Below are 27,894 nucleotides of genomic sequence, written 5' to 3' on the forward strand. Positions count from 1 at the left end.
CGTGACGCATGGTGTGCTGGAGGGCATCTCCCCCATCGCCTGGCACAGGCCCTTAGTCGAAGAAGGCATCTCAATGTTCGCGTCTTGTCGCGTAGAAACCTCGGCTCAGGTGAGTTTCTCGCGACTCCCAGGGCTCGGTAATATGTCCACGGTGTCTTTAGATCCCAAGAAGTTCCTTGCAAAACAACTATGGTTTCGGTTTCCAGCCATCAAGCTTCAGGGTCACATCGAGACCCGGCACGAACTTGCGGTGAGGCATGTACTCGCAGTGAGGCATCGACTCGCAGTGAGGCAAGGACTCGCGGTGAGGCACGGACTCGCGGTGAGGCATGGACTCGCAGTGAGTCATGGACTTGCGGTGAGGCATGGACTCACGATGAGGCATGGACTCGCAGTGAGGCATTGGCTTGCGATGAGGCACGGGCTCGCGGTAAGCCACGGACTTGTGGTGAGGCATGGACTCGCGGTGAGGCATGGACTCACGGTGAGGCATTGGCTTGCGGCGAGACACGGGCTTGTGGTGAGGCACGGATTCGCAGTGAGGCATAGACTCGCGGTGAGGCATGGACTCGTGTTGAGGCATGGACTCGCAGTGAGGCACGGACTCGCTGTGAGGCATGGACTCACGGTGAGTCACAGGCTCGCGGTGAGGCACGGACTTGCGGTGAGGCACGGATTTGTGGTGAGGCATAGACTTGCTGTGAGTCAGACTCGTGGTGATGCATGGACTCGTGATAAGGCATGGACTCACGGTGAGGCATAGACTCGCGGTGAGGCATGGACTTGCGGTGAGGCATTAGCTCGCAGTGAGGCATGGACTTGTGGTGAGGCATGGACTCATGGTGAGGCACAGACTTGGGGTGAGGCCAAGACTTGCAGTGAGGCACAGACTCATGGTGAGGCATAGACTTGTGGTGAGGCTCAGACTCGCGGTGAGGCACAGACTCGCAGTGAGACACAGACTTGCAGTGAGACACGGACTTGCGGTGAGGAATGGACTCACAGTGCCGCATAGACTTGCGGTGAGGCACGGACTCGTGGTAAGGCAAAGACTTGCAGTGAAGCAAAGACTCGCAGTGAAGCATGGATTTATGGTGAGGCACGGACTCACAGTGAGACATGGACTCGCAGTGAGGCACGAGCTCGCGGTGAGGCATAGACTTGCGGTGAGGCATAGACTCGTGGTGAGAGAAAAACTTGTGGTGGGGCACGGACTCTCAGTGAGGCACAGACTCATAGTAAGACACGAACTTGCAGTGAGGCATGGACTTGCAGTGAGGCACGGACTCACAGTGAGCCACAGACTTGCAGTGAGGCACGGACTTGCAGTGAGGCACCGACTTCCGATGAGACACAGACTCGCCATGAGGCACAGACACGCGGTGAGACACAGATTTGCATTGAGGCATGGACTTGTGGTGAGGCACAGACTCGCAGTGAGGCACAGACTCACAGTGAAGCACAGACTCACGGTGAGACACAGACTTGCGGTGAGGTATGAACTCGTTGTGAGGCATGGACTCGCGGTGAAGCATGGACTTGCAGTGTAGCATGGACTCGCGGTGAGGCACGGACTTGCAGTGAGGCACAGACTCGCGGGGAGACACAGACTCACAGTGAGGCACGGACTCACAGTGAGACATTGACTCACTGACTCGCAGGTCGGCACGGAATTGCGATGATCAATGGACTCGCAGTGAGGCACGGAACCGCGGTGAGGCACCAACTTGCAGTGAGACACAGACTCGCCGTGAGGCACAGACTCGCGGTGAGACACAGACTTGATGTGAGGCCTGGAGTTGTGGTGAGGCACTGACTCGCGGTGAGGCACGGACCCGAGTGAGGAAGGACTCGCGGTGAGGCACGGACTCGCAGGAAGGCATGGAGCTGCAGTGAGGCACGGACCCGTGAGGGGGGGGGGGCATGATTTGTGGTGATAAATGCTGTGCGGCCAGTGCCCGCCCCCCTGTAAACGTGTAATGCGTGCATGTCACCCCTATTGATGTACAGCGCTGAGATACTTCCAGGCGCTTTATTTATACTCAACACATACCTCCAATAAAAGGGGGTTCATGTGCCCATGCAGGTGGCAGGTGACACATGGTGCGTCTATGGCCAGGACAGCACCGTCCGTGTCTCAGAAAGCAGGCGTTATCCCGGAGCATCGCTCTGTGAGGTGAGGGCCCCTGTGACCCAGGAGGGAGTGGCAGGAGTGCCCACACCATGTGAGTGCATGGGGTACCATTGCCTTTGGCAACAATCACCAGCCGCTGGACGGCCTATCAGGATGGCGGAAACCATAACAACGAGGTTTTACCGCCTCTGTGGAACTAAGGAGTGTGGTATTCTGTCGGAATATTAGATGCAGTCATTATGGCAAGATTATGAGTTCAAAAACAATATTTGCCTCGACCCAAGAGTGGCCCACGGAGCTTTAGAAGACGTGCTGTGCTGCGATGAAGCAGAGTGCAGCCACTCCTCTTCAAGACGGGAGAATCACAGGGGGCATTCAGTGGGCATCTCTGGTGGCACGATATGCACACATGGGTCAGAATGCACTCTGGTGTGCTTTTAAAACAAGCCTGCACCGGTGGTCTGAACCACTTCTGTTTACGAATTGCTTCTAGAAATGGTGGTGGGACTACACAACTAAAGGATATGGACTTTCAGAAACTTTAATCAATTTACCTTTTATTGGACACGTAACACCAGAGAGCAGTTTCTAAGCGCTAGACCGCGATTCGAACCTGTGTTGCTCTGCACTGTCTTGCATCCAAGACAAACGCATTGCCCCTGAGCTATCCTTCCTCACGTCTGAGCCTTATTCTACTTCTGATGCACCTCCACTCTCCTCTTCTGTTTCTCCTAACCCCCCTCGGATCTATTTCCTCTGTCCACTGTCTTCTCTGCCCTCCCCATGATGAATGTATGAATGGCATGCTCCCCTGCCTCTCCCTCTCCCCAGCCTCTCCCTCTCCCCAGCCTCTCCCTCTCCCCAGCCCCTTTCTTTCTTTCTCAAATCCCCTCCCGGTGGGTCCTTGTAACTTCCTCGCTCTCATTATTATCTCCTCGAAACCCCACCCGGGGTTTCCTTCCTAACTCCTTTCTCTCTGTAATGTCTCCTCATTCTTTCTCCTCTGTGTTTCTTCCAACTCCCCCTGGAGTTTCTCTCCACCCTCTGCATTCTACCTCATATATATTCCAACATCCTCCTAGTTTTACTTCTTACTTCCCCTTACTCTTTCATAACTTCTCTTTCTCAGCTTCCTTGCTGCTGTTTTGCTTAACAACCTTCTGTTCTTCTGCACCCACATTTTCTTGGGTATTCATTCCCCTTCTTCTGCCTTGTTCTTTCACTGCCTTCCTTCTTATTGTGATCTCTTTCCATCGCTTGGTCCTCTTCGCTTCCACTGTCCCTCCTGCTCTTCCTTGCCTCTACCTCAGCGTCCTCTTTCTTCTCCTCTGTATATCCACCAAATGGTCATCTTTCCTTCTCCTCCATGTCTCCTACAACTCTTCTTTACTTCTCCTCCTTGCCTCTACATCACCCTTCTCTTTACTCCTCCTTCGCTGCATCTGAGCCTCCTCTTTACTTCTCATGCTTGCCTCCACCTCAGACTTCTCTTTACTCCTCCTTCTCTGCACCTCAACCTCCTATTTACTTCTCCTCCTTGCCTCCACCTCAGCCTTCTCTTTACTCCTCCTTCGTTGCACCTCAGACTCCTCTTTAATTCTCCTCCTTGCCTCCACATCAGCCTTCTCTTTACTCCTCCTTCGCTGCACTCCTACCTCCTCTTTACTTCTCCTCCTTGCCTCCACCTCAGCCTTCTCTTTACTCCTCATTCGCTGCACCTCAGCCTCCTCTTTACTTCTCCTCCTTGCCTCCACCTCAGCCTTCACCTTACTCCTCCTTCGCTGCACCTTAATCTCCTCTTTACTTCTCCTCCTTGCCTCTACCTCAGCCTTCTCTTTACTCTTCCTTCGCTGCACCTCAACCTCCTCTTTACTTCGCTTCCTTGACTCCAACTCAGCCTTTTCCTTACTCCTCCTTCTCTGCACCCCAATCTCCTCTTTACTTCTCCCCCTTGCCTCTACCTCAGCCTTCTCTTTACTCCTCCTTTGCTGCGCCCCAATCTCCTCTTTACTTCTCCTCCTTGCCTCCACCTCAGCCTTCTCTTTACTCCTCCTTTGCTACACCCCAATCTCCTCTTTACTTCTCCTCCTTGCCTCCACCTCAGCCTTCTCTTTACTATTCCTTCGCTGCACCTCAACCTCCTCTTTACTTCTCTTCCTTGCCTCCACCTCAGCCTTCTCTTTACTCCTCCTTCGCTGCACCTCTTACTCCTCTTTACTTCTCCTCCTTGCCTCTACCTCAGCCTTCTCTTTACTCTTCCTTCGCTGCACCCCAACCTTCTGTTTACTTCTCCTTCTTGCCTCCACCTCAGCCGTCTCTTTACTCCTCCTTCTCTGCTCCTCAACCTCCTATTTACTTCTTTTCCTTGCCTCCACCTCAGCCTTCTCTTTACTCCTCCTTCGCTGCACCTCAACCTCCTTTTTACTTCTCTTTGCCTCCACCTCAGCCTTCTCTTTACTCCTCCCTCACTGCACCCCAAACTCCTCTTTACTTCTCCTGCATGCCTTCACCTCAGCCTTCTCTTTACTCCTCCCTCGCTGCACCCCAACCTCCTCTTTACTTCTCCTGCATGCCTCCACCTCAACCTCCTCTTTACTTCTCCTCCTAACTTCCACCTCAGCCTTCTCTTTACTCCTCCCTCACTGCACCCCAAACTCCTCTTTACTTCTCCTGCATGCCTTCACCTCAGCCTTCTCTTTACTCCTCCCTCGCTGCACCCCAACCTCCTCTTTACTTCTCCTGCATGCCTCCACCTCAATCTCCTCTTTACTTCTCCTCCTTGCCTCCACCACAGCCTTCTCTTTACTCTTCCTTCGCTGCACCCCAACCTCCTCTTTACTTCTCCTCCTTGCCTCCACCTCAGCCTTCTCTTCACTCCTCCTTCTCTGCACCTCAACCTCCTATTTACTTCTCCACCTTGCCTCCACCTCAGCTTTCTCTTTACTCCTCCTTCGCTGCACCTCAACCTCCTGTTTACTTCAACTCCTTGCCTCCACCTCAGCCTTCTCTTTACTCCTCCTTTGAGGGAAAACTCCAGAGTTCCCCATAGGCCAGTCCACCACTGCCCAGGGTGCGGAGGCCTACGGGGAAATCTCCAGAGTTCCCCAGAGGCCAGTCCACCCCTGCCCACGGTGCCGAAGCGCTACGGGGAAATCTCCAGAGTTCCCCATAGGCCAGTCCACCACTGCCCACGGTGCCGAAGCGCTACGGGGAAATCTCCAGAGTTCCCCATAGGCCAGTCCACCCCTGACCATACCCTTCCAAGTCACCAACTCACATCAGTTCCTCACACGTGCTGTGGTTACAGGCGTCAATCAGGTCAGGTGTGGAAACGATCCCTGCAGGAATTGTTTGCCTACTTCCTAAAACTCATCATCACACAGCAAAGAATCTTTGCCTATTTGCATGTGGCGGCGATAAGAGCCCCTGCACCTGCGCCGAGCGGCGCAAATCTCGGGGCCACGATAAGGCCGGGGTTACTGGTTAACGTGCCAGCTTTAGGGGGCCGTAAAAGCCGCGGGCGAGACTGCGCTGCGCCCGACTCTGGCGGTTGGGAAAGGGCGACACACCCAGTAACCCAAACCCCCCCACCCCTCCCGCAGGATGTTGGGGCTCTCGCAGGCACGCGCCTGCACTTTGTTCTCATAAAGGCCAAGTAAACAGTCTTTGGAAATATGCCCAGAGGAACAGCAACGGGTTCCGGCGGCTCTGATAAGGGCTGGGTGGCTGGGTGACCCGCTGACCCCAAGGCACCGGCACGTGGCCGCGCCAGGCCTGGCTTTTCCCTTTTAACGTCTGGGCATCAGGCACTTAAGTCTAGTTTCTACATTCCTTCCCAATGTGCCTACCCCAAGCACACTTAAGTGTGCGGAATTAGAGCGCAGCGCGAGCCAGCGACATGGCGCCATGCTGTGAACATGCCCACAGGGCACGCACCAGAGGAGCGGCGGGCAAGGCCTTGCCATCTACTCGCATAGCCATCTGCTTGGAATTCCCACTGGTGCCAGGTTCAACTCTCACCGCCAATAGGGTGACCACAGCCCCGTGCCACCGGGACACACTTTCCCAGACCTGTTACCTTCACCAAGACTACAAGTCCCAGAATGCCAGTGAGCCCAACGATTTCCCATGCCTCCATCCAAAATAGATAATGGTGGAAAGTAGTGCCAGGCATAAGAGTGATATGCTGCAGAAAATGAAGCTACCATATAGCCCTTGCTGCTTGGACCACACGCCCACCTTACTATTACCCACTCGCCTCTGACCTGGGGCCAGCACACACTTCACAAGTCTCAGCCCTTACCTTCATGGATGGGTGACTCGTCCATAATGAGCTGCCGGGGTGCTGCCCAGCCACGCATTATGGAGGAGTGTCTTACCCTCTGCTGAAGCAAGCAGCTGTGGACGTGCCCCTGGTCTGGTATTCACATATAAGGAAACATGATTTCCCCTTGACAGTTCTGTTCCCCAGACTGCATGCCCAATGAACCCAGCAAGGCCGGGGGCCTTTTGCCTCCCCATCTTCACATGGCCCACTGGGGATCCCGGCTGCAGAACTGCAGAGCCAAATGTGATTAAGAGATGCTCCTACAACATCCCACTAAGTCAGAAAGCCTGGGACAGTGCCATGGGGACACTCTTTCTGTTTGCCTGGTATGTGGCAATAAGAGGGACATTGTGGCAGCTTGTGCGGTGACGTCTGGAGTGCACAACTTCAGCCCAAAATTAAAACGTTCTGGATGTATATATATGCATGTATGCATGAATGTATGTATGTATTATGCTTTCATATGAGGGTTTCTGCAGTCAGTCTGAATGAGGTGGTGTATGGGTGAGCGTATGATCAAGGAAGCAGTGTGTATGTTTTGGTACACTTGTGAATGAGATGACATGGAGTTTATCTTCTATGGGTGTGCGTGTGAACGAGAGTATGTATGTTGTATAAGTGCATGTATGAATGTATGGTGTGGCTGACTATGACTGGGGGGGGTGGCTACATTGGTGAAGTTGAAGCCCGCATGGCCATGGTTTTCTTACAGTCATATACTTTTTTACTTGTATCATAAAGAAGCAAACATTATATTTTGTATTGCTTGGGATGGGGGTATATAGGTGCAGCAAGTCTGGATGTTTTTTCGTACAATGGCATGACCTTTCTTACTGGCACTATGGACACAACCAACATGATGAGTCTTCTTACAATGCCATACTGGCAAACATTGGAAGCCAGTATGGACATTTTCTCATGCAGTGAAAATTACTTTTTTTACTTACCTTATGGGCAAAGCCAACATGATGAGTGTTCTCCCATGGCCATACTGGCCAATATTGGTACAGAGAGTGTGAACATGTTTTCCTATTGTGACATTGGATTTCTTTTCTGGCTTATAAGTAAATCCAACACCATCATTTTTACATGGCCATACTGGCCTAGATTGGTGGAGCTAGTAGAGGCACATTTCCTTACAGTGGTGTTGAATTATTTACTGTGATTAAGGGGAAAGGCAACATAGTTAGTGTTATTATGTTGTTCTACTGTCCTATATTGGTGCAGGCAGTATGAACATTTTTTTTTATAGTGACATTTTATTTTATTTTAATTATGGGCATAGCAAATTACGTGGCCATGCTGGTCTACTTTGTTGCAGCCAGTTTAGACATGTTTTCTTACAGTGGCATGGCATTTTCTGCTGGCATTATAAGCAAAGCCAACAGTATGCACGTGTTCATGTGGTCATAAGGGTCTCAATTGATGCATTATGTTGTTATGTTGCTCTTCTGGCCTTTATTGGTGCAGGCAGTATGAACATGTTTCATCAAAGTGGCATTGGATTTTTATTGACATTATGGGCAAAGCCAATTATATGGCCAATCTGTTCCACATAGGTGCAAGTTTTCTGGACATGTTTTCTTACAGTGGCATTGCATTTGCTATGAGTATTATGAGCAAATCCAAAACAATTAATGTTCTGACCAGTACAGTGGTGATTTGGTGCTATATAAAAGTGTAATAATGAATTATGTATCCATAATGGTATAAACTGATGCAGTCATTATGGCTGTTTTATTTTTATGATGGCATGCCATTTCTTACTGTTGTTGTGGGCACAGCTAATATGAGGAGTGTTATGGCTGACTAGCCTTTGTTGATGCAACCAGTATGCACATGTATTCTTACACTGGAATGGCATTTTCTACTGGCATTATGGACAAATCCAACATCATGAGTGTTCTTTCAAGGGCACACTGGAATGCATTAGTGCAGCTTGTATGAACATGTTTTTTTACAATGGTGTGTCATTTATTACTGGCCTTATGGGCAGAGCCAACATGATGAGTGCTCTTAGATTGCCCTAGTGGCCTATTTTGGCGCAGCAAGTTGGGTGGATTTTCTTACAGTGGCATAACATGTTTATACTTGCATTATAGGCAAAGCCAACATTAAGTGTGGTCTTATGTGGCCATATTGGCATTCCTTGGTGCAGCCTGTCTGGATTTGTTTTATTACAGTGTCATGACATGTTTACTGTTATCATAGGGAGAGTCAACATGATAGGTGTCCTTACATGGCCATTCTGGCCAAATTGATGTGAGCAAGTCTCAAAAGTCCTCTTACAGGCATATGATTTCTTACTGTGATTATGGGCAAAGCCATAATGATGAATTGTCTTATTCTGGCCCACATTGGTGCCAGCAGCATGGACACATTTCTTATGGTAGAATGGCATTTCTTACTGTCATTGTGGACAAAGTCAACATGATGAATGCTCTTATGTGACCATATTGATCTGCATTGTTGCATTCAATATGGATATGTTTTCTAACAGTGCCATTTTATTGTTTACATACATTGTGGGAAAAGCCAGCATGATGGTGGTTCATATGTGTCCATGATGGCCTATCTTGCTGCAGGTAGTATGCACATGTCTTCTTACAGTGGTGTTTAATTGTTTTACTTCTATTAAGGAGAAAGCCAGTAAGACGAGTGTTCTAATGTATGGATACTGTCCTACATTGGTTCAGCTTGTATAGATATGTTTTCTTACAGTGCCATTTAATTGTTGTACTGGCATTAGGGGCAACACCAACATAATGGATGTTCTTATGTGGCCATACTGACATATATTAGTGCAGGCATTGTGGACATATTTTCTTAATGTGGCATTGCTTTGTAAATGGCATTTTGTCAAAGCCAACAAGATGACATGTTTCACCTGCAGCCAGTATAGACTTTCTTTTTTACTGTGGGTTTCATTTTGTACTGCCATTAAGGGAACAACCAGTATGAGGAGTGTTCTTACATGATTCAGCTTCACATGATTACTGCCTTCAAGAGTAGACAACCAGTCTTGGCTGCTTTAGCTTTGGTACCCGGCCAGACAGCCTCACCATTCAATTCCAGGGTCTCAGCTTATTTGTGCTGCAACACAGTTCATGGCCTTTCCTCTCCATGGGTCTGGGCTTACTAAATTCATGACACCAATGTCCAGCTTCTGTACAATAGCGGCTTCACCTGCAGTCTATTCACGACATATGGCCAGCTTCTATGATCACTATCATCACTTAGTCTACTTGCATTAAAACATCTGTACAGTTACTGAACAGCTTGCATTTTCTGCAGTGCTTCGCACATGTGCAATCTTCTCTTCTTCATATGAAAGTTTACTACTTCACCCGTTTCTGTATTCTCTTCAGTCAGTATTCTCGAAGTGTTACGCTTGTCTCTTGTGACGTTACTGGCTTCTCTTTCACTCTTTTTCATATTCCTTCAGGGAGTTCCTCCATCAGATTGTCGTCTCTTCGGGGATACATTTGATAAGGCTTTCTTAGAGGGTATCTTCTTTTGAATATTCGCAGTGGTATGGTCACATCTGCTGGCGTCAAACACAGCATGATCTCAGGCTTCCAACGTGCAGGGGGTAGGGGGGTGGGACTTCCTGCAGAGTCCTGTAACTGCTCCTCTACTGATGAAAAACAGGAATCCTTGCAGGGGGATTTAAAATGCTTTAATTGCTATTTTTTAACCAATAGCTTTTGATTTCTCTTATTGCTGTTCTTAGTTAATTGCCCTTAGCAGCCATGGACTTTTGTTAGATGTGTAACCCATTCCAATGATTGAGTGTTACAGCGGTTGGCATGCAACCCCCCCCCTTGTCCTCGAGACTGCCAATCCTGCCATCACTACTGTCAGTATATTTCATGTTTTACTGGACCACAATGTGCACACACCCATATTGCTGAGTGCTTGTAGAAGTGAGTGAAAGAGTGTGATGCTGGCATTTAGTTCAACTACTGTATGGCTATCATGAAAGGGGGAACTTATAAAGGTTGGGTTGAACCTAAAATAGGCTCTTGTAGCCGCAGCAAGTTGGATCATATGAAGGGGTTAGAAAAGGCACCCAGGGCCCACTGTTCTGGAGGAGGCAAGAGATGGGCAAAGTTAGGGAAGAATAGAAGTGCAGGGATAGGGGCGATCACTTCTATCATTTTAGATCTCCTGCCTGCCTTAGCTGCTGCCACCCAGGAAATCCATCAGAAGCCAGGAACCCAGGAACTAGCTGCGAAAGAGCGAGAACATCAAACAAGCATATATCCCTATTGGACCTGATGTAAAGCAGCCTCGGTATGCTTTTCAGGTGAAACACTTAAGGTTTATTCTTAGTTACATCAAGATCTTACATTAGAGGACACCACTGGGTTCCATCACCCAGGTAGACCCAGCTCTAACTGGCATCGGCTGGAGCCTTCACACACACTCACAGAACAACATTCTACATCAAGACTCCAACATTCTCACATCTCATGCATTCACACATAAGCACTTTACTACCCTTGGTAGGGGCCTGGAAACAATTAATTGTTTGCTGTTTTGGTATAAATCGCGTGGGAAATACCGATTCTATTGGATAGTCATTATTGTTTAAGGACAAACCCTTTCCGCTGTGTTCTTTAAGAAAAAGGCAGACTTGTTTGGAGAACCAAGAAGCTTGCCTACTTCTTATGACCACAGTCCTAGGACAGTCAAATGGCCACAGGTAGACTATGGGCCTCATTACTCGGTAGGCGGTAGCCATGGAGCTATTAGTTCCTGAAATAGGGACTTACCAGGTCATTCCAACCTTGCAGGACCCGGTAAGTCCCCATTCCAGAAAGCATTCCCCATTCCCATTTGAGCCCCCATAGGGCTCAATGGGAATGGGGATGGAACTAATAACTGTACCGCAATTTGCGGTACCGTTATTAGCTCTGAAGTCCCTTAAAGGGTCCCTTCCATAACGCCTGGTAAAACCAGGCGTTAAGGAAGGGACCCGCTAAGGGACCTTGGAATAGGGTGCTAAGGGATTACCGGCACGGGTGCCTTTACCGGTGCCGGTAATCCCTTACCGCTTACCGCGTAATGATGCCCTATGTGTTTGAAGGTCCCTCACATACAGTGTGTATGAAGGTCTCTCCACGCACTTGCTGGGCTATGCGCCATCAAGAAAATTAAGCTGCCACCAGCTGATCCCCATCCACAAGCATAAACACGCCAGATATGGCGGGCGATTCCTCCATGTGCAAGTATCCACACTTTGGAACTCCCTCCCTAGGCAAGTATGCCTTCATGTCCCCTTAAATTCCAAAGACACATGAAGACTCATCTCTTCACTACAGCAAACAGACGGGAACACAGACACCTGGAAGCCTCGGCCAATGCCCTTCTACATTTCATGGAGTTGGTCAATGCCCCAAGACTGGCCACCACAAAAGCCTGTTTTGTTTACCTTAAGACCCCTCCATCTCCCCACTGCATGAGGGCAATCATTGAAGGACAACCTATCATGACTTCATATTTGACTCCACTTGTCGATTCTGAACTCCTGAACCATCAGTCAATGTGTTGTCATCTTGTCACTTTCCCACAAAGAGCACAGATGTGGCTACACTGCCACAACCAGTGCTAAAGTAAATTGAACAACTAAATGTATTAATAGATAATGGAATGATTAAAGGAATGTCCTCTGTCTTTCCTGCTTTACTTATTTACGCTTCTCTGAGTTTGGCGCTGGTTATACCCCGCGCATAGCTATCTACCGCCGGAACTTCATTGCAGGTTTTAAGCATCATCGCCGTGCCAGGTTTTGTATTTCTTTTTGTTCCCCGTTTTCAATGTATTCTTTGGGGTGCAGCTTGTCCATGGCAATGCTCGTGTTCTCTCATCACTCTAGAGGATTATAGCGCAGCGAGCTCCTTCACTGACTGCGCTATTGCTCTTGCTTTGTGTATTTCAGCAGTTTCATGAGATCGTTGATCGGGCGCATGGATTTTAAAGTCTTAGAGTTGAAAATGTATAACGCAAAGGTAAGTGCCACTTAAATCCTATCACACAATGCAAGTACATTTTTTTATTTTTTTATTGTTTGTGATGTTATCCCCATAAAAAATGCAACTCTCTGAGCAGAAACTTGGTAATAAGACATGCCATTAATCAAATGTCTATGCTTTTTTAAACAGTCCAAACACTGAATGCTAGAAATGTTAAACGGAAATCATATAGTGCCTCCTTTTTGATTTATATTGGCCTAAGACTAGTTGCTCTAGGGGGAAAACCACGTTGCAAAGTTCCGATTTTGGATCGACTTCGCCGCCAATTTAGAATCATCCGCCATTTTGATTTCTGTTCGTATGATTCTCTGTCTAAAATGGTGGACTGTGTTTTCAACTTGCAACCAAGCCTCCCGACCTTTGAGTTCTGTTAATGTTTAGGCTGTCCGAGAGCCGACTGTTTAGGCTAGGTAAAGAGACCTGGCGCTCCGTATGGACTGCCATCTGAGTTTTGTCTACGCACATAAGACTTATCCCTGTGTAAACATTGGAACAATGTAAAGTAAACCTCAAGCATGGACACAGGCTGAAACTGCATTGTGTAGTGATATAGACTAAGGCTTACCGCAGGATCCGAGAATATACATCACCATTGTAACTTGATGGAAATGCAAACTCATGTAATCCTTCTGCATAATATTGTATACGCTGTATGTGAACTAGGCACAAACTCTAGACCACAAATTATTAACATGTAGAGGGTCTGGACAATATTAATGAAAACTGCATAAAAGTACGAAGGTTTAGATGTCCAGCACTCTCTCTCCTCTCTTTGATGGGCTGATACTCATTGCGGGGTGTTGAGAGCCAGATAGCTACCTGTATCTATGTTTCTTTGTAAACTGTGCAGAATAAAAGATCTGTGAATCTTTATAGCCAGTGTTTGGTGTATTTCCATTGGGGTACTCAGCCTCGATATTTCTTTTGCTTTTACAGAAACACATTGCCTACATTGGCCACCACCCAGAAAGAAATATAGACTGCTGCCTTTGAAAAAGCAAAAAGTAAATTTTAAGCTTCTCGCGTATAGCCATGTAATGCTGTACAAATACACTAGACCCTAAATAGAAGGGGACTTAATGGAGACATGTGAAAGAAATGATTATCCGTATACAAACACATAAGACACCTAAGCATGAAACCTATGCTGCAGCTGATGTGCCATGGGCAGATTGGGCGGAGGTACACCAGCAATGGGTCCAGACAATATTAAACAATGATCTTATGATGGAAAGATTTCAGAATATGTCCAGCTCTCACTCGAAAGTCAAGTATAGTGGTCATGATATGATGTAATATAGCATTTATATTGCACCTGTATACAAGTGTTTCTAGGTGCCAATGGAAGGTGGGGTGTTGGATCACACAGCCAATCACTCTGCCCCTCATGAAAACAAACATGGGCTCAGGATAATGACTCCTTTCTCCTGGCCCGGTTGGTTCAGACTTGGAGACGCTCCAGCTGGCTCTCCTGGCCCAGCTGGATCAGCCTTGGGGACTGATGTTCTTATAGTCTGTTGTAACAGTTCTGATTAGCCCCTCTAGCTCCTCAAAGGGACTCATTTGGTCTTTCTCAAATGTCCAATGACTATTGGCTCTCAATGTCCAAAATGGTTCTTTCCTTGCCTGTTGTTCATAGATTCTCTCACTCCTAGCTTCTTGGATTTGGTGGAACAAACTGTTATTCCCACTATTGGGACAAGGGAGGTTAGTCCCGTAGTACTCATGACTTTCCTTAGGGTTTGCACATTCAATGTGATGAGGGAGATTGCTCCGGTACCACTCTTGGCTTTCCACATTCACTGTGATGATGAAGATTACTCCCGTACCACTCTTGGCTTTCCTTAGGGTTTGCACATTCACTGTGATGAGGGAGATCACTCCTGTACCACTCTTGGCTTTCCACATTCACTGTGATGATGAAGATTACTCCTGTACCACTCTTGGCTTTCCTTAGGGTTTGCACATTCACTGTGATGAGGGTGATTACTCCTGTACCCCTCTTGGCTTCTCTTAGGGTATCCACATTCACTGTGATGAGAGAGATTACTCCTGTACCACTCTTAGGGTTTCCACATTCACTGTGATGAGGGAGATTACTCCTGTACCACTCTAGGCTTTCAATAGTATTTCCACATTCACTGTGATGAGAGAGATTACTCCTGTACCACTCTTGGCTTCTCTTAGGGTTTCCACGTTCACTATGATGAGGGAGATTACTCCTGTACCACTCAGGGTTTCTCTTAGGGTTTCCACATTCACTCTGATGAGGGAGATTACTCCTGTACGACTCTAGGCTTTCCTTAGTATTTCCACATTCACTGTGATGAGGGAAATTACTCCTGTACCACTCTTGGTTTCTCTTAGGGTTTCCACATTCACTGTGATGAGGTAGATTACTCCTGTACCACTCTTGGCTTTCCTTAGTATTTCGACATTCACTGTGATGAGTGAGATTACTCCCGTACCACTCTTGGCTTCTCTTAGGGTTTCCACATTCACTGTGATGAGGGAGATTACTCCCGTACCACTCTTAATATTTGGGATGGAGGGAGATTACTCTTGTACCACTCTTGGATTTCCTTAGTATTTCCACATTCACTGTGATGAGGGAGATTACTCCTGTACCACTCTTGGTTTCTCTTAGGATTTCCACATTCACTGTGATGATGGAGATTACTCCCCTACCACTCTTGGTTTCTCTAAGGGTTTCCACATTCACTGTGATGAGGGAGATTACTCCTGTACCACTCTTGGCTTCTCTTAGGGTTTCCACATTCACTGTTATGAGGGAGATTTCTCCCGTACCACTCTTGGTTTCTCTTAGGGTATCCATATTCATTGTGATGAGGGAGATTACTCTCGTAGCACTTCTGGCTTTCCTTAGGGTTTGCACATTCACTGTGTTGAGGGAGATTACTCCCATACCACTCTTGGTTTCTCTTAGGGTTTCCACATTCACTGTGATGAGGGAGATTACTCCTGCACCACTCTTGGTTTCTCTTAGGGTGTCCATTTTCACTGTGATGAGGGAGATTACTCCTGTACCACTCTTGGTTTCTCTTAGGGTGTCCATTTTCACTGTGATGAGGGAGATTACTCCCGTACCACTCTTGGTTTCTCTTAGGGTTTCCACTTTCACTGTGACGAGGGAGATTAATCCCGTACCACTCTTGGTTTCTCTTAGGGTTTCCACATTCACTGTGATGAGGGAGATTACTCTCATACCACTCTTGGCTTTCCCTAGGGTTTGCACATTTACTGTGATGAGGGAAATCACTCCTGTACCACTCTTGGCTTTCCACATTCACTGTGATGATGAAGATTACTCCCGTAGCACTTTTGGCTTTCCTTAGAGTTTGCACATTCACTGTGATGGGGGAGATTACTCCTGTACCACTCTTGGCTTTCCTTAGTATTTCCACATTCACTGTGATGAGGGATATTACTCCTGTACCACCCTTGGTTTCTCTTAGGGTGTCAACATTCACTGTGATGAGGGAGATTATTCCTGTACCACTCTTGGTTTCTCTTAGGGTTTCCACATTCACTGTGATGAGGGAGATTAATCCCGTAGCACTTTTGGCTGTCCTTAGGGTTTGAACATTCACTGTGATGAGGGAGATTACTCCTGTACTACTCTTGGCTTTCCTTAGTATTTCCACATTCGCTGCTATGAGTGAGATTACTCCTGTACCACCCTTGGTTTCTCTTAGGGTTTCCACATTCACTGTGATGAGGGAGATTACTCCTGTACCACTCTTGGTTTCTCTTAGGGTTTCCACATTCACTGTGATGAGGGAGATTACTCCTGTGCCACTCTTGGCTTTCCTAAGTATTTCCACATTCACTGTGATGAGGGAGATAACTCCTGTACCACTCTTGGCTTTCCTTAGTATTTCCACATTCACTGTGATGAGGGAGATTACTCCTGTACCACTCTTGGTTTCTCTTAGGGTTTCCACATTCACTGTGATGAGGTAGATTACTCCTGTACCACTCTTGGCTTTCCTTAGTATTTCGACATTCACTGTGATGAGTGAGATTACTCCCGTACCACTCTTGGCTTCTCTTAGGGTTTCCACATTCACTGTGATGAGGGAGATTACTCCCGTACCACTCTTAATATTTGGGATGGAGGGAGATTACTCTTGTACCACTCTTGGCTTTCCTTAGTATTTCCACATTCACTGTGATGAGGGAGATTACTCCTGTACCACTCTTGGTTTCTCTTAGGATTTCCACATTCACTGTGATGATGGAGATTACTCCCCTACCACTCTTGGTTTCTCTAAGGGTTTCCACATTCACTGTGATGAGGGAGATTACTCCTGTACCACTCTTTGCTTCTCTTAGGGTTTCCACATTCACTGTTATGAGGGAGATTTCTCCCGTACCACTCTTGGTTTCTCTTAGGGTATCCATATTCATTGTGATGAGGGAGATTACTCTCGTAGCACTTCTGGCTTTCCTTAGGGTTTGCACATACACTGTGTTGAGGGAGATTACTCCCATACCACTCTTGGTTTCTCTTAGGGTTTCCACATTCACTGTGATGAGGGAGATTACTCCTGCACCACTCTTGGTTTCTCTTAGGGTGTCCATTTTCACTGTGATGAGGGAGATTACTCCTGTACCACTCTTGGTTTCTCTTAGGGTGTCCATTTTCACTGTGATGAGGGAGATTACTCCCGTACCACTCTTGGTTTCTCTTAGGGTTTCCACTTTCACTGTGACGAGGGAGATTACTCCTGCACCACTCTTGGTTTCTCTTAGGGTGTCCATTTTCACTGTGATGAGGGAGATTACTCCCGTACCACTCTTGGTTTCTCTTAGGGTTTCCACTTTCACTGTGACGAGGGAGATTACTCCTGCACCACTCTTGGTTTCTCTTAGGGTGTCCATTTTCACTGTGATGAGGGAGATTACACCTGTACCACTCTTGGTTTTTCTTAGGGTTTCCACCTTCACTGTGATGAGGGAGATTACTCCTGTACCACTCTTGGCTTTCCTTAGTATTTCCACATTCACTGTGATGAGTGAGATTACTCCCGTGCCACTCTTGGTTTCTCTTAGGGTTTCCACATTCACTGTGATGATGGAGATTACTCCCGTACCACTCTTGGTTTCCCCTAGGGTTTTCACATTCACTGTGATGAGGGAGATTACTCCTGTACCACTCTTGGCATTCCTTAGTATTTCCAAATCCATTGTGATGAGTGAGATTACTCCTGTACCACTCTTGGCTTCTCTTAAGGTTTCCACATTCACTGTTATGAGGGAGATTACTCCCGTACCACTCTTGGTTTCTCTTAAGGTTTCCACATTCACAGTGATGAGGGAGATTACTACTGTACCACTCTTGGCTTCTCTTAGGGTATCCATATTCACTGTGATGAGGGAGATTACTCTCGTAGCACTTTTGGCTTTCCTTAGGGTTTGCACATTCACTGTGATGAGGGAGATTACTCCCATACCACTCTTGGTTTCTCTTAGGGTTTCCACATTCACTGTGATGAGGGAGATAACTCCTGCACCACACATGGTTTCTCTTAGGGTGTCCATTTTCACTGTGATGAGGGAGATTACTCCTGTACCACTCTTGGTTTCTCTTAGGGTTTCCACATACACTGTGATGAGGGAGATTACTCCTGTATCACTCTTGGTTTCTTTTAGGGTTTCCACATTCACTGTGATGAGGGAGATTACTTCTGCACCACTCTTGGTTTCTCTTAGGGTGTCCATTTTCACTGTGATGAGGGCGATTACTCCCGTAACACTCTTGGTTTCTCTTAGGGTTTCCACATTCACTGTGATGAGGGAGATTACTCTCATACCACTCTTGGCTTTCCTTAGGGTTTGCACATTTACTGTGATGAGGGAAATCACTCCTGTACCACTCTTGGCTTTCCACATTCACTGTGATGATGAAGATTACTCCCGTACCACTCTTGGCTTTCCTTAGGCTTTGCACATTCACTGTGATGAGGGAGATTACTCCTGTACCACTCTTGGTTTCTCCTATGGTTTCAACATTCACTGTGATGAGAGAGATTACTCCTGTACCACTCTTGGCTTTCCTTAGTATTTCCACATTCACTGTGATGAGGGAGATTACTCCTGTACCACCCTTGGTTTCTCTTAGGGTTTCCACATTCACTGTGATGAGGGAGATTAATCCCGTAGCACTTTTGGCTGTCCTTAGGGTTTGCACATTCACTGTGATGAGGGCGATTACTCCTGTACTACTCTTGGCTTTCCTTAGTATTTCCACATTCGCTGCTATGAGTGAGATTACTCCTGTACCACCCTTGGTTTCTCTTAGGGTTTCCACATTCACTGTGATGAGGGAGATTACTCCTGTACCACTATTGGCTTCTCTTAGGGTTTCCATATTCACTGTGATGAGGGAGATTACTCCTGTACCACACTTGGATCTTCCTGGGGTTTCTACATTCACAGTGATGAGGGAGATTACTCCTGTACCACCCTTGTTTATATTAGGGTTTCCACATTCACTGTGATGAGGGGGATTACTCCTGTACCACTCTTGGCTTCTCTTAGGGTATCCATATTCACTGTGATGAGAGAGATTACTCCCGTAGCACTTTTGGCGTTTTTTGGGTGTGCACATTCACTGTGATGAGGGAGATTACTCCCTTAACACTCTTGGTTTCTCTTAGGGTTTCCACATTCACTGTGATGATGGAGATTACTCCTGTACCACCCTTGGTTTCTCTTAGGGTGTCCATTTGCACTGTGATGAGGGAGATTACTCCTGTACCACTCTTGGCTTTCCTTTGTATTTCCACATTCACTGTGATGAGGGAGATTACTCCTGTACCACCCTTGGTTTCTCTTAGGGTGTCAACATTCACTGTGATGAGGGAGATTATTCCTGTACCACTCTTGGCTTTCCTTAGTATTTCCACATTCACTGTGATGAGGGAGATTACTCCTGTACCACCCTTGGTTTCTCTTAGGGTGTCAACATTCACTGTGATGAGGGAGATTATTCCTGTACCACTCTTGGTTTCTCTTAGGGTTTCCACATTCACTGTGATGAGGGAGATTAATCCTGTAGCACTTTTGACTGTCCTTAGGGTTTGCACATTCACTGTGATGAGGGAGATTATTCCTGTACCACTCTTGGCTTTCCTTAGTATTTCCACATTCACTGTGATGAGGGAGATTACTCCTGTACCACCCTTGGTTTCTCTTAGGGTGTCAACATTCACTGTGATGAGGGAGATTATTCCTCTACCACTCTTGGCTTTCCTTAGTATTTCCACATTCACTGTGATGAGGGAGATTACTCCTGTACCACCCTTGGTTTCTCTTAGGGTGTCAACATTCACTGTGATGAGGGAGATTATTCCTGTACCACTCTTGGTTTCTCTTAGGGTTTCCACATTCACTGTGATGAGGGAGATTAATCCTGTAGCACTTTTGGCTGTCCTTAGGGTTTCCACATTCACTGTGATGAGGGAGATTACTCCTGTACAACTCTTGGTTTCTCTTAGGGTTTCCACATTCACTGTGATGATGGAGATTACTCCTGTGCCACTCTTGGCTTTCCTTAGTATTTCCACATTCACTGTGATGAGGGAGATAACTCCTGTACCACTCTTGGTTTCTCTTAGGATTTCCACATTCACTGTGATGAGGGAGATTACTCCTGTACCACTCTTGGTTTCCCTTAGGGTTTCCTCATTCACTGTGATGAGGGAGATTACTCCTGTACCACTCTTGGCTTTCCTAAGTATTTCCACATTCACTGTTATGAGTGAGATTACTCCTGTACCACTCTTGGCTTCTCTTAGGTTTTCCACATTCACTGTGATGAGGGAGATTACTCCTGTACCACTATTGGCTTCTCTTAGGGTTTCCATATTCACTGTGATGAGGGAGATTACTCCTGTACCACACTTGGATCTTCCTGGGGTTTCTACATTCACAGTGATGAGGGAGATTACACCTGTACCACCCTTGTTTATATTAGGGTTTCCACATTCACTGTGATGAGGGGGATTACTCCCGTACCATTTTTGACTTTCCTTTGGGTTTGAACATTCACTGTGATGAGGGAGATTACTCCTGTACCACTCTCGGCTTCTCTTAGGGTTTTCACATTCATTGTGATGAGTGAGATTTCTCCAGTACCACTCTTGGCTTTCCTTAGTATGTCTTCATTCACTGTGATGAGGGAGATTACTCCCTTACCACTCTTGGTTTCTCTTAGGGTTTCCACATTCGCTGTGATGTGGGAGATTACTCCCGTACCACTCTTGGTTTCTCTTAGGGTTTCCACATTCACTGTGAGGAGGGAGATTACTCCTGTACCACTCTTGGTTTCTCTTAGGGTTTCCACATTCACTGTGATGAGTGAGATTACTCCCGTAGCACTTTTGGATTTCCTTAGGGTTTGCACATTCACTGTGATGAGGGAGATCACTCCTGTACCACTCTTGGCTTTCCACATTCACTGTGATGATGAAGATTACTCCTGTACCACTATTGGTTTCTCTTAGGGTTTCCACATTCACTGTGATGAGGGAGATTACTCCCGTAGCACTTTTGGCTTTCCTTAGCATTTGCACATTCACTGTGATGAGGGAGTTCACTCCTGTAGCACTCTTGGCTTTCCACATTCACTGTGAAGATGATGAGTACTCCTGTACCACTCTTGGTTTCTCTTAGTGTTTCCACATTCACTGTGATGAGGGAGATTACTCCCGTAGCACTTTTGGCTTTCCTTAGGGTTTCCACATTCACTGTGATGAGGGAGATTACTCCCGTAGCACTTTTGGCTTTTTTCACTTAGTATTTCCACATTCACTGTGATGAGGGAGATTACTCCCGTAGCACTTTTGGTTTTCCTTAGGGTTTCCACATTCACTGTGATGAGGGAGATTACTCCCGTAGCACTTTTGGCTTTCCTTAGGGTTTGCACATTCACTGTGATGAGGGAGATTACTCCTGTACCACTCTTGGTTTCTCTTAGGGTTTCAACATTCACTGTGATGAGAGAGATTACTCCTGTACCACACTTGGCTTCTCTTAGGGTTTCCACATTCACTGTGATGAGGGAGATTAATCCTGTAGCACTTTTGGTTGTCCTTAGGGTTTCCACATTCACTGTGATGAGGGAGATTACTCCTGTACAACTCTTGGTTTCTCTTAGGGTTTCCACATTCACTGTGATGATGGAGATTACTCCTGTGCCACTCTTGGCTTTCCTTAGTATTTCCACATTCACTGTGATGAGGGAGATAACTCCTGTACCACTCTTGGTTTCTCTTAGGATTTCCACATTCACTGTGATGAGGGAGATTACTCCTGTACCACTCTTGGTTTCCCTTAGGGTTTCCTCATTCACTGTGATGAGGGAGATTACTCCTGTACCACTCTTGGCTTTCCTAAGTATTTCCACATTCACTGTTATGAGTGAGATTACTCCTGTACCACTCTTGGCTTCTCTTAGGTTTTCCACATTCACTGTGATGAGGGAGATTACTCCTGTACCACTATTGGCTTCTCTTAGGGTTTCCATATTCACTGTGATGAGGGAGATTACTCCTGTACCACACTTGGATCTTCCTGGGGTTTCTACATTCACAGTGATGAGGGAGATTACACCTGTACCACCCTTGTTTATATTAGGGTTTCCACATTCACTGTGATGAGGGGGATTACTCCCGTACCATTTTTGACTTTCCTTTGGGTTTGAACATTCACTGTGATGAGGGAGATTACTCCTGTACCACTCTCGGCTTCTCTTAGGGTTTTCACATTCATTGTGATGAGTGAGATTTCTCCAGTACCACTCTTGGCTTTCCTTAGTATGTCTTCATTCACTGTGATGAGGGAGATTACTCCCTTACCACTCTTGGTTTCTCTTAGGGTTTCCACATTCGCTGTGATGTGGGAGATTACTCCCGTACCACTCTTGGTTTCTCTTAGGGTTTCCACATTCACTGTGAGGAGGGAGATTACTCCTGTACCACTCTTGGTTTCTCTTAGGGTTTCCACATTCACTGTGATGAGTGAGATTACTCCCGTAGCACTTTTGGATTTCCTTAGGGTTTGCACATTCACTGTGATGAGGGAGATCACTCCTGTACCACTCTTGGCTTTCCACATTCACTGTGATGATGAAGATTACTCCTGTACCACTATTGGTTTCTCTTAGGGTTTCCACATTCACTGTGATGAGGGAGATTACTCCCGTAGCACTTTTGGCTTTCCTTAGCATTTGCACATTCACTGTGATGAGGGAGTTCACTCCTGTAGCACTCTTGGCTTTCCACATTCACTGTGAAGATGATGAGTACTCCTGTACCACTCTTGGTTTCTCTTAGTGTTTCCACATTCACTGTGATGAGGGAGATTACTCCCGTAGCACTTTTGGCTTTCCTTAGGGTTTCCACATTCACTGTGATGAGGGAGATTACTCCCGTAGCACTTTTGGCTTTTTTCACTTAGTATTTCCACATTCACTGTGATGAGGGAGATTACTCCCGTAGCACTTTTGGTTTTCCTTAGGGTTTCCACATTCACTGTGATGAGGGAGATTACTCCCGTAGCACTTTTGGCTTTCCTTAGGGTTTGCACATTCACTGTGATGAGGGAGATTACTCCTGTACCACTCTTGGTTTCTCTTAGGGTTTCAACATTCACTGTGATGAGAGAGATTACTCCTGTACCACACTTGGCTTCTCTTAGGGTTTCCACATTCACTGTGATGAGGGAGATTACTCCCGTAACACTTCTGGCTTTCCTTAGGGTTTACACATTCACTGTGATGAGGGAGATTACTCCTGTACCACTCTTGGTTTCTCTTAGGGTTTCAACATTCACTGTGATGAGAGAGATTACTCCTGTACCACTCTTGGCTTCTCTTAGGGTATCCATATTCACTGTGATGAGGGAGATTACTCCTGTAGCACTTTTGGCGTTTTTTGGGTGTGCACATTCACTGTGATGAGGGAGATTACTCCCTTAACACTCTTGGTTTCTCTTAGGGTTTCCACATTCACTGTGATGATGGAGATTACTCCCGTACCACTCTTGGTTTCTCTTAGGGTGTCCATTTGCACTGTGATGAGGGAGATTACTCCTGTACCACTCTTGGCTTCTCTTAGGGTATCCATATTCACTGTGATGAGGGAGATTACTCCCGTAGCACTTTTGGCTTTCCTTAGGGTTTGCACATTCACTGTGATGAGAGAGATTACTCCCGTACCACTCTTGGTTTCTCTTAGGGTTTCCACATTCAGTGTGATGAGGGAGATGACTCCTGAACAACTCTTGGCTTCTCTTAGGGTATCCATATTCACTGTGATGAGGGAGATTACTCCCGTAGCACTTTTGGCGTTCTTTAGGGTTTGCACATTCACTGTGATGAGGGAGATTACTCCCGTACAACTCTTGGTTTCTCTTAGGGTTTCCACATTCACTGTGACGAGGGAGACTACTCCCCTAACACTCTTGTATTCTCCTAGGGTTTCCACATTCACTGTGATGAGGGAGATTACTCCTGTACCAGTCTTGGCTTTCCTTAGTATTTCCACATTCACTGTGATGAGGGAATTACTCCCGTACCACTCTTGGCTTTCCTTAGGTTTTCTACATTGACTGTGATGAGGGAGATTATTCCTTTACCACTCTTGGTTTCTCCTAGGGTTTCCACATTCACTGTGATGAGGGAACTACTCCCGTACCACTCTTTGCTTCTCTTAGGGTTTCCACATTCACTGTGATGAGGGTGATTACCCCGTACCACACTTGGTTTCTCTTAGGGTTTCTACATTCACTGTGATGAGAGAGATTACTCCCATACCACTCTTGGTTTCTCTTAGGGTTTACACATTCACTGTGTTGATGGAGATTACTCCCATACCACTCTTGGCTTTCCTTAGGGTTTGCACATTCACTGTGATGAGAAAGATTACTTCCTTACCGTTCTTGCTTTTCTTCTTCACGATTACTTTGACCAGGTATGGGGTGAAAGCTGGACCCTGGATAGCAGAAATAAAGAGGTCAGGGTCATTCATTAGGGCTCACCAGAATCAAAGACCAGCACAGAAACTATGTCCAACATAAGGCCTCGTGAACCCAAATCAAAAAGAAATAAAGTGGGACTCAATTTCAAAACGCAAACATGTGCGCAATGGATTCAATGGAGGGAAAGAAAGACACCGGGAAATGATGTGTTGACAATCTATGGAGAGCTGCACTGACAGATATGGAAACCACAGTGCACAGAATCTTCAATGTAATGCCAGAATTGTGTTCTCAGCAGCTGCAGTAAAACGGAGCATTTTACATATTCATTAAATAATGTAATGCCATTTCGTTTTTCCCTCCAAGATTAACAACATGCTCAGCATAATGTCCATCAGACTTTCAAGCTTGAGCATGGTGTTCTAATGTGCATGTACATTCAGAACCAATATGCATATATTTTTTAAATTGCGTACCACATAAAATGTAATTTAAAATAATTGTATGTGAGTTTGAAAGGCCGTGAGCTGCTGGGCAGTTTTTTAGATGTGAAACTAAACTCCAGGGCCTCCCCCTGTTGCCCTGGAGATTCAGGTCTTGTTGTCCTCATCCACCAGTGCCCTGCCTTAAAAATACAAGCACAAATATTTTTGAGATCAGAAATGCGGGGAAGACCAGATAAAGTTAGGTCTGTTCTGCATCCCTTGCGACCTCCAGGTCACAATGCCCATAAAGACAACCCATTAGGAGCCATTAGGCAGCTCTGCATATGTCATATGCCTGAAGAGGAGAGCTGAAACTTTAAAAAGGTGGGGGACAGAGAAAAGGAGAAGGGGCACATTGACTTAAAATGGGGGAAACACATTTTAACACATAAAATGGACAGCGTACATCACACAATGGTCATTGTAAGCTTTTATTGAAGATGACAGTCAACCCCTTCTAACCATGCTAAAATGATTTGGGTGGGATAAAGCACAACCAAAGTTATTCATGAAACTGTGATTTGGGCATTCCCGTGATTACCAGAGATGTGAAAGTTGATGACAGCATGCCAATCATAATTAATATGACGCCCATAAGTGGCCTATTGTTCACTGATATGGTTCCTGAGTAAATTAAGAAAACTGTATCTCTGCACAGAAAGGACGTGCAGAGTCCATGCTAGTCTTATCTGATTCGATTTAAAATATAGTTTAAATAAATGTATTCATACATGTTAAGTGTTGGAACTTAAGGGTACTTGCCAAGTTGAGATATTTTGAGCTCAAAAACATGACTGAGCCCATCTGGCAAAGTTGGATGATAAAGCTCTCTCATCCCACTGCTAACCCAAATACGCCCCCACTCCTTGTCCTATCAGCACCCAGGTGGGAGGGGGGTAGGAAAGACTAGCCAATCCCTTCTGCTGGAATCATTACAAGTTAGTGATGTTATTTGCCCTATAAATCAGCCAGTTTGTCTCAGAGCTGGAGTTCTGCCCCTAATTCCTAGAGGTGACCAGCTGCCGAAATCTGGTGAGAAACATCCCAGCAGAGAGAGGACTAATCATGGAGTGGAGACAGGAGCCAGGAAACATAGAAACTGATTGGGATCACTTGAAGGAAAGAGAGGAGACCCTTGACTGATTCCCTTGCTGCCCCAGCGGTTTGTTCTGATGCTCCCTGATGCCTAGTCCAGACTTCTCCTTTAAGTACAACTACCCCAAAAGTCCTAGATTGTGTAGGGCCTATATTTTCCAAGCCTTGTTTTGGTGATTTCCACATTGGAACATCCCCTGTGTGTCTGTGTAGATCCTTAGCCTATTTATCAAAGTAAATCAATAAATTCCCCCATTGAATTCATAGGATTTGTGTTGTTGGCATTCAAAACCAACAATATTTTCCCTGTGTGTTGTGAGATCGTATAGTCATCAATCTTTGCCAGCAGAATTAACCCCACAGCCTCGTCCCATGTGTATGAAGTCCCCTTCATGTTAAATCAGAAGTGGGAGGCCCTGTAGTGCCTGTGCATATGCCCCTGTGTACCCATTGTGCTCTGCAGAACGACATTGTCCCTGTGTTCCCACTGTGCTCTGCAGAACGACATTGTCCCTGTGTTCCCACTGTGCTCGGCAGAACGACATTGTCCCTGTGTTCCCACTGTGCTCTTTAGAACGACATTGTCCCTGTGTTCCCACTGTGCTCGGCAGAACGACATTGTCCCTGTGTTCCCACTGTGCTCTGCAGAACGACATTGTCCCTGTGTGGCCACTGTGCTCTGCAGAACGACATTGTCCCTGTGTGGCCACTGTGCTCTGCAGAACGACATTGTCCCTGTGTGGCCACTGTGCTCTGCAGAACGACATTGTCCCTGTGTTCCCACTGTGCTCGGCAGAACGACATTGTCCCTGTGTTCCCACTGTGCTCTGCAGAACGACATTGTCCCTGTGTTCCCACTGTGCTCGGCAGAACGACATTGTCCCTGTGTTCCCACTGTGCTCGGCAGAACGACATTGTCCCTGTGTTCCCACTGTGCTCTGCAGAACGACATTGTCCCTGTGTTCCCACTGTGCTCGGCAGAACGACATTGTCCCTGTGTTCCCACTGTGCTCTGCAGAACGACATTGTCCCTGTGTTCCCACTGTGCTCGGCAGAACGACATTGTCCCTGTGTTCCCACTGTGCTCTGCAGAACGACATTGTCTCTTTGTTCCCACTGTGCTCGGCAGAACGACATTGTCCCTGTGTGGCCACTGTGCTCTGCAGAACGACATTGTCCCTGTGTTCCCACTGTGCTCGGCAGAACGACATTGTCCCTGTGTTCCCACTGTGCTCGGCAGAACGACATTGTCCCTGTGTACCCATTGTGCTCTGCAGAACGACATTGTCCCTGTGTTCCCACTGTGCTCGGCAGAACGACATTGTCCCTGTGTTCCCACTGTGCTCGGCAGAACGACATTGTCCCTGTGTTCCCACTGTGCTCTGCAGAACGACATTGTCCCTGTGTTCCCACTGTGCTCGGCAGAACGACATTGTCCCTGTGTTCCCACTGTGCTCGGCAGAACGACATTGTCCCTGTGTTCCCACTGTGCTCGGCAGAACGACATTGTCCCTGTGTGGCCACTGTGCTCTGCAGAACGACATTGTCCCTGTGTTCCCACTGTGCTCGGCAGAACGACATTGTCCCTGTGTTCCCACTGTGCTCGGCAGAACGACATTGTCCCTGTGTACCCACTGTGCTCTGCAGAACGACATTGTCCCTGTGTTCCCACTGTGCTCGGCAGAACGACATTGTCCCTGTGTTCCCACTGTGCTCGGCAGAACGACATTGTCCCTGTGTTCCCACTGTGCTCTGCAGAACCACATTGTCCCTGTGTTCCCACTGTGCTCGGCAGAACGACATTGTCCC

General features: G+C 46.8%; 1 protein-coding gene across 1 annotated transcript in view; it reads left to right on the plus strand.

Moving 5' to 3' along the window:
* LOC138513127 (uncharacterized) overlaps positions 1–27,894 on the plus strand; it is a 1,268,315-nt gene that overhangs the window by 1,023,197 nt on the left and 217,224 nt on the right. Inside the window, exon 11 of the mRNA XM_069627773.1 lies at positions 12,406–12,475. Coding sequence (XP_069483874.1) covers positions 12,406–12,475 — 70 coding nt within the window. The remainder of the gene's footprint in view (positions 1–12,405; positions 12,476–27,894) is intronic.

This window comes from Ambystoma mexicanum, chromosome 12, assembly GCF_040938575.1.
Source record: "Ambystoma mexicanum isolate Mex_15411 chromosome 12, UKY_AmexF1_1, whole genome shotgun sequence".
Taxonomy (NCBI): Eukaryota; Metazoa; Chordata; class Amphibia; order Caudata; family Ambystomatidae; genus Ambystoma; species Ambystoma mexicanum.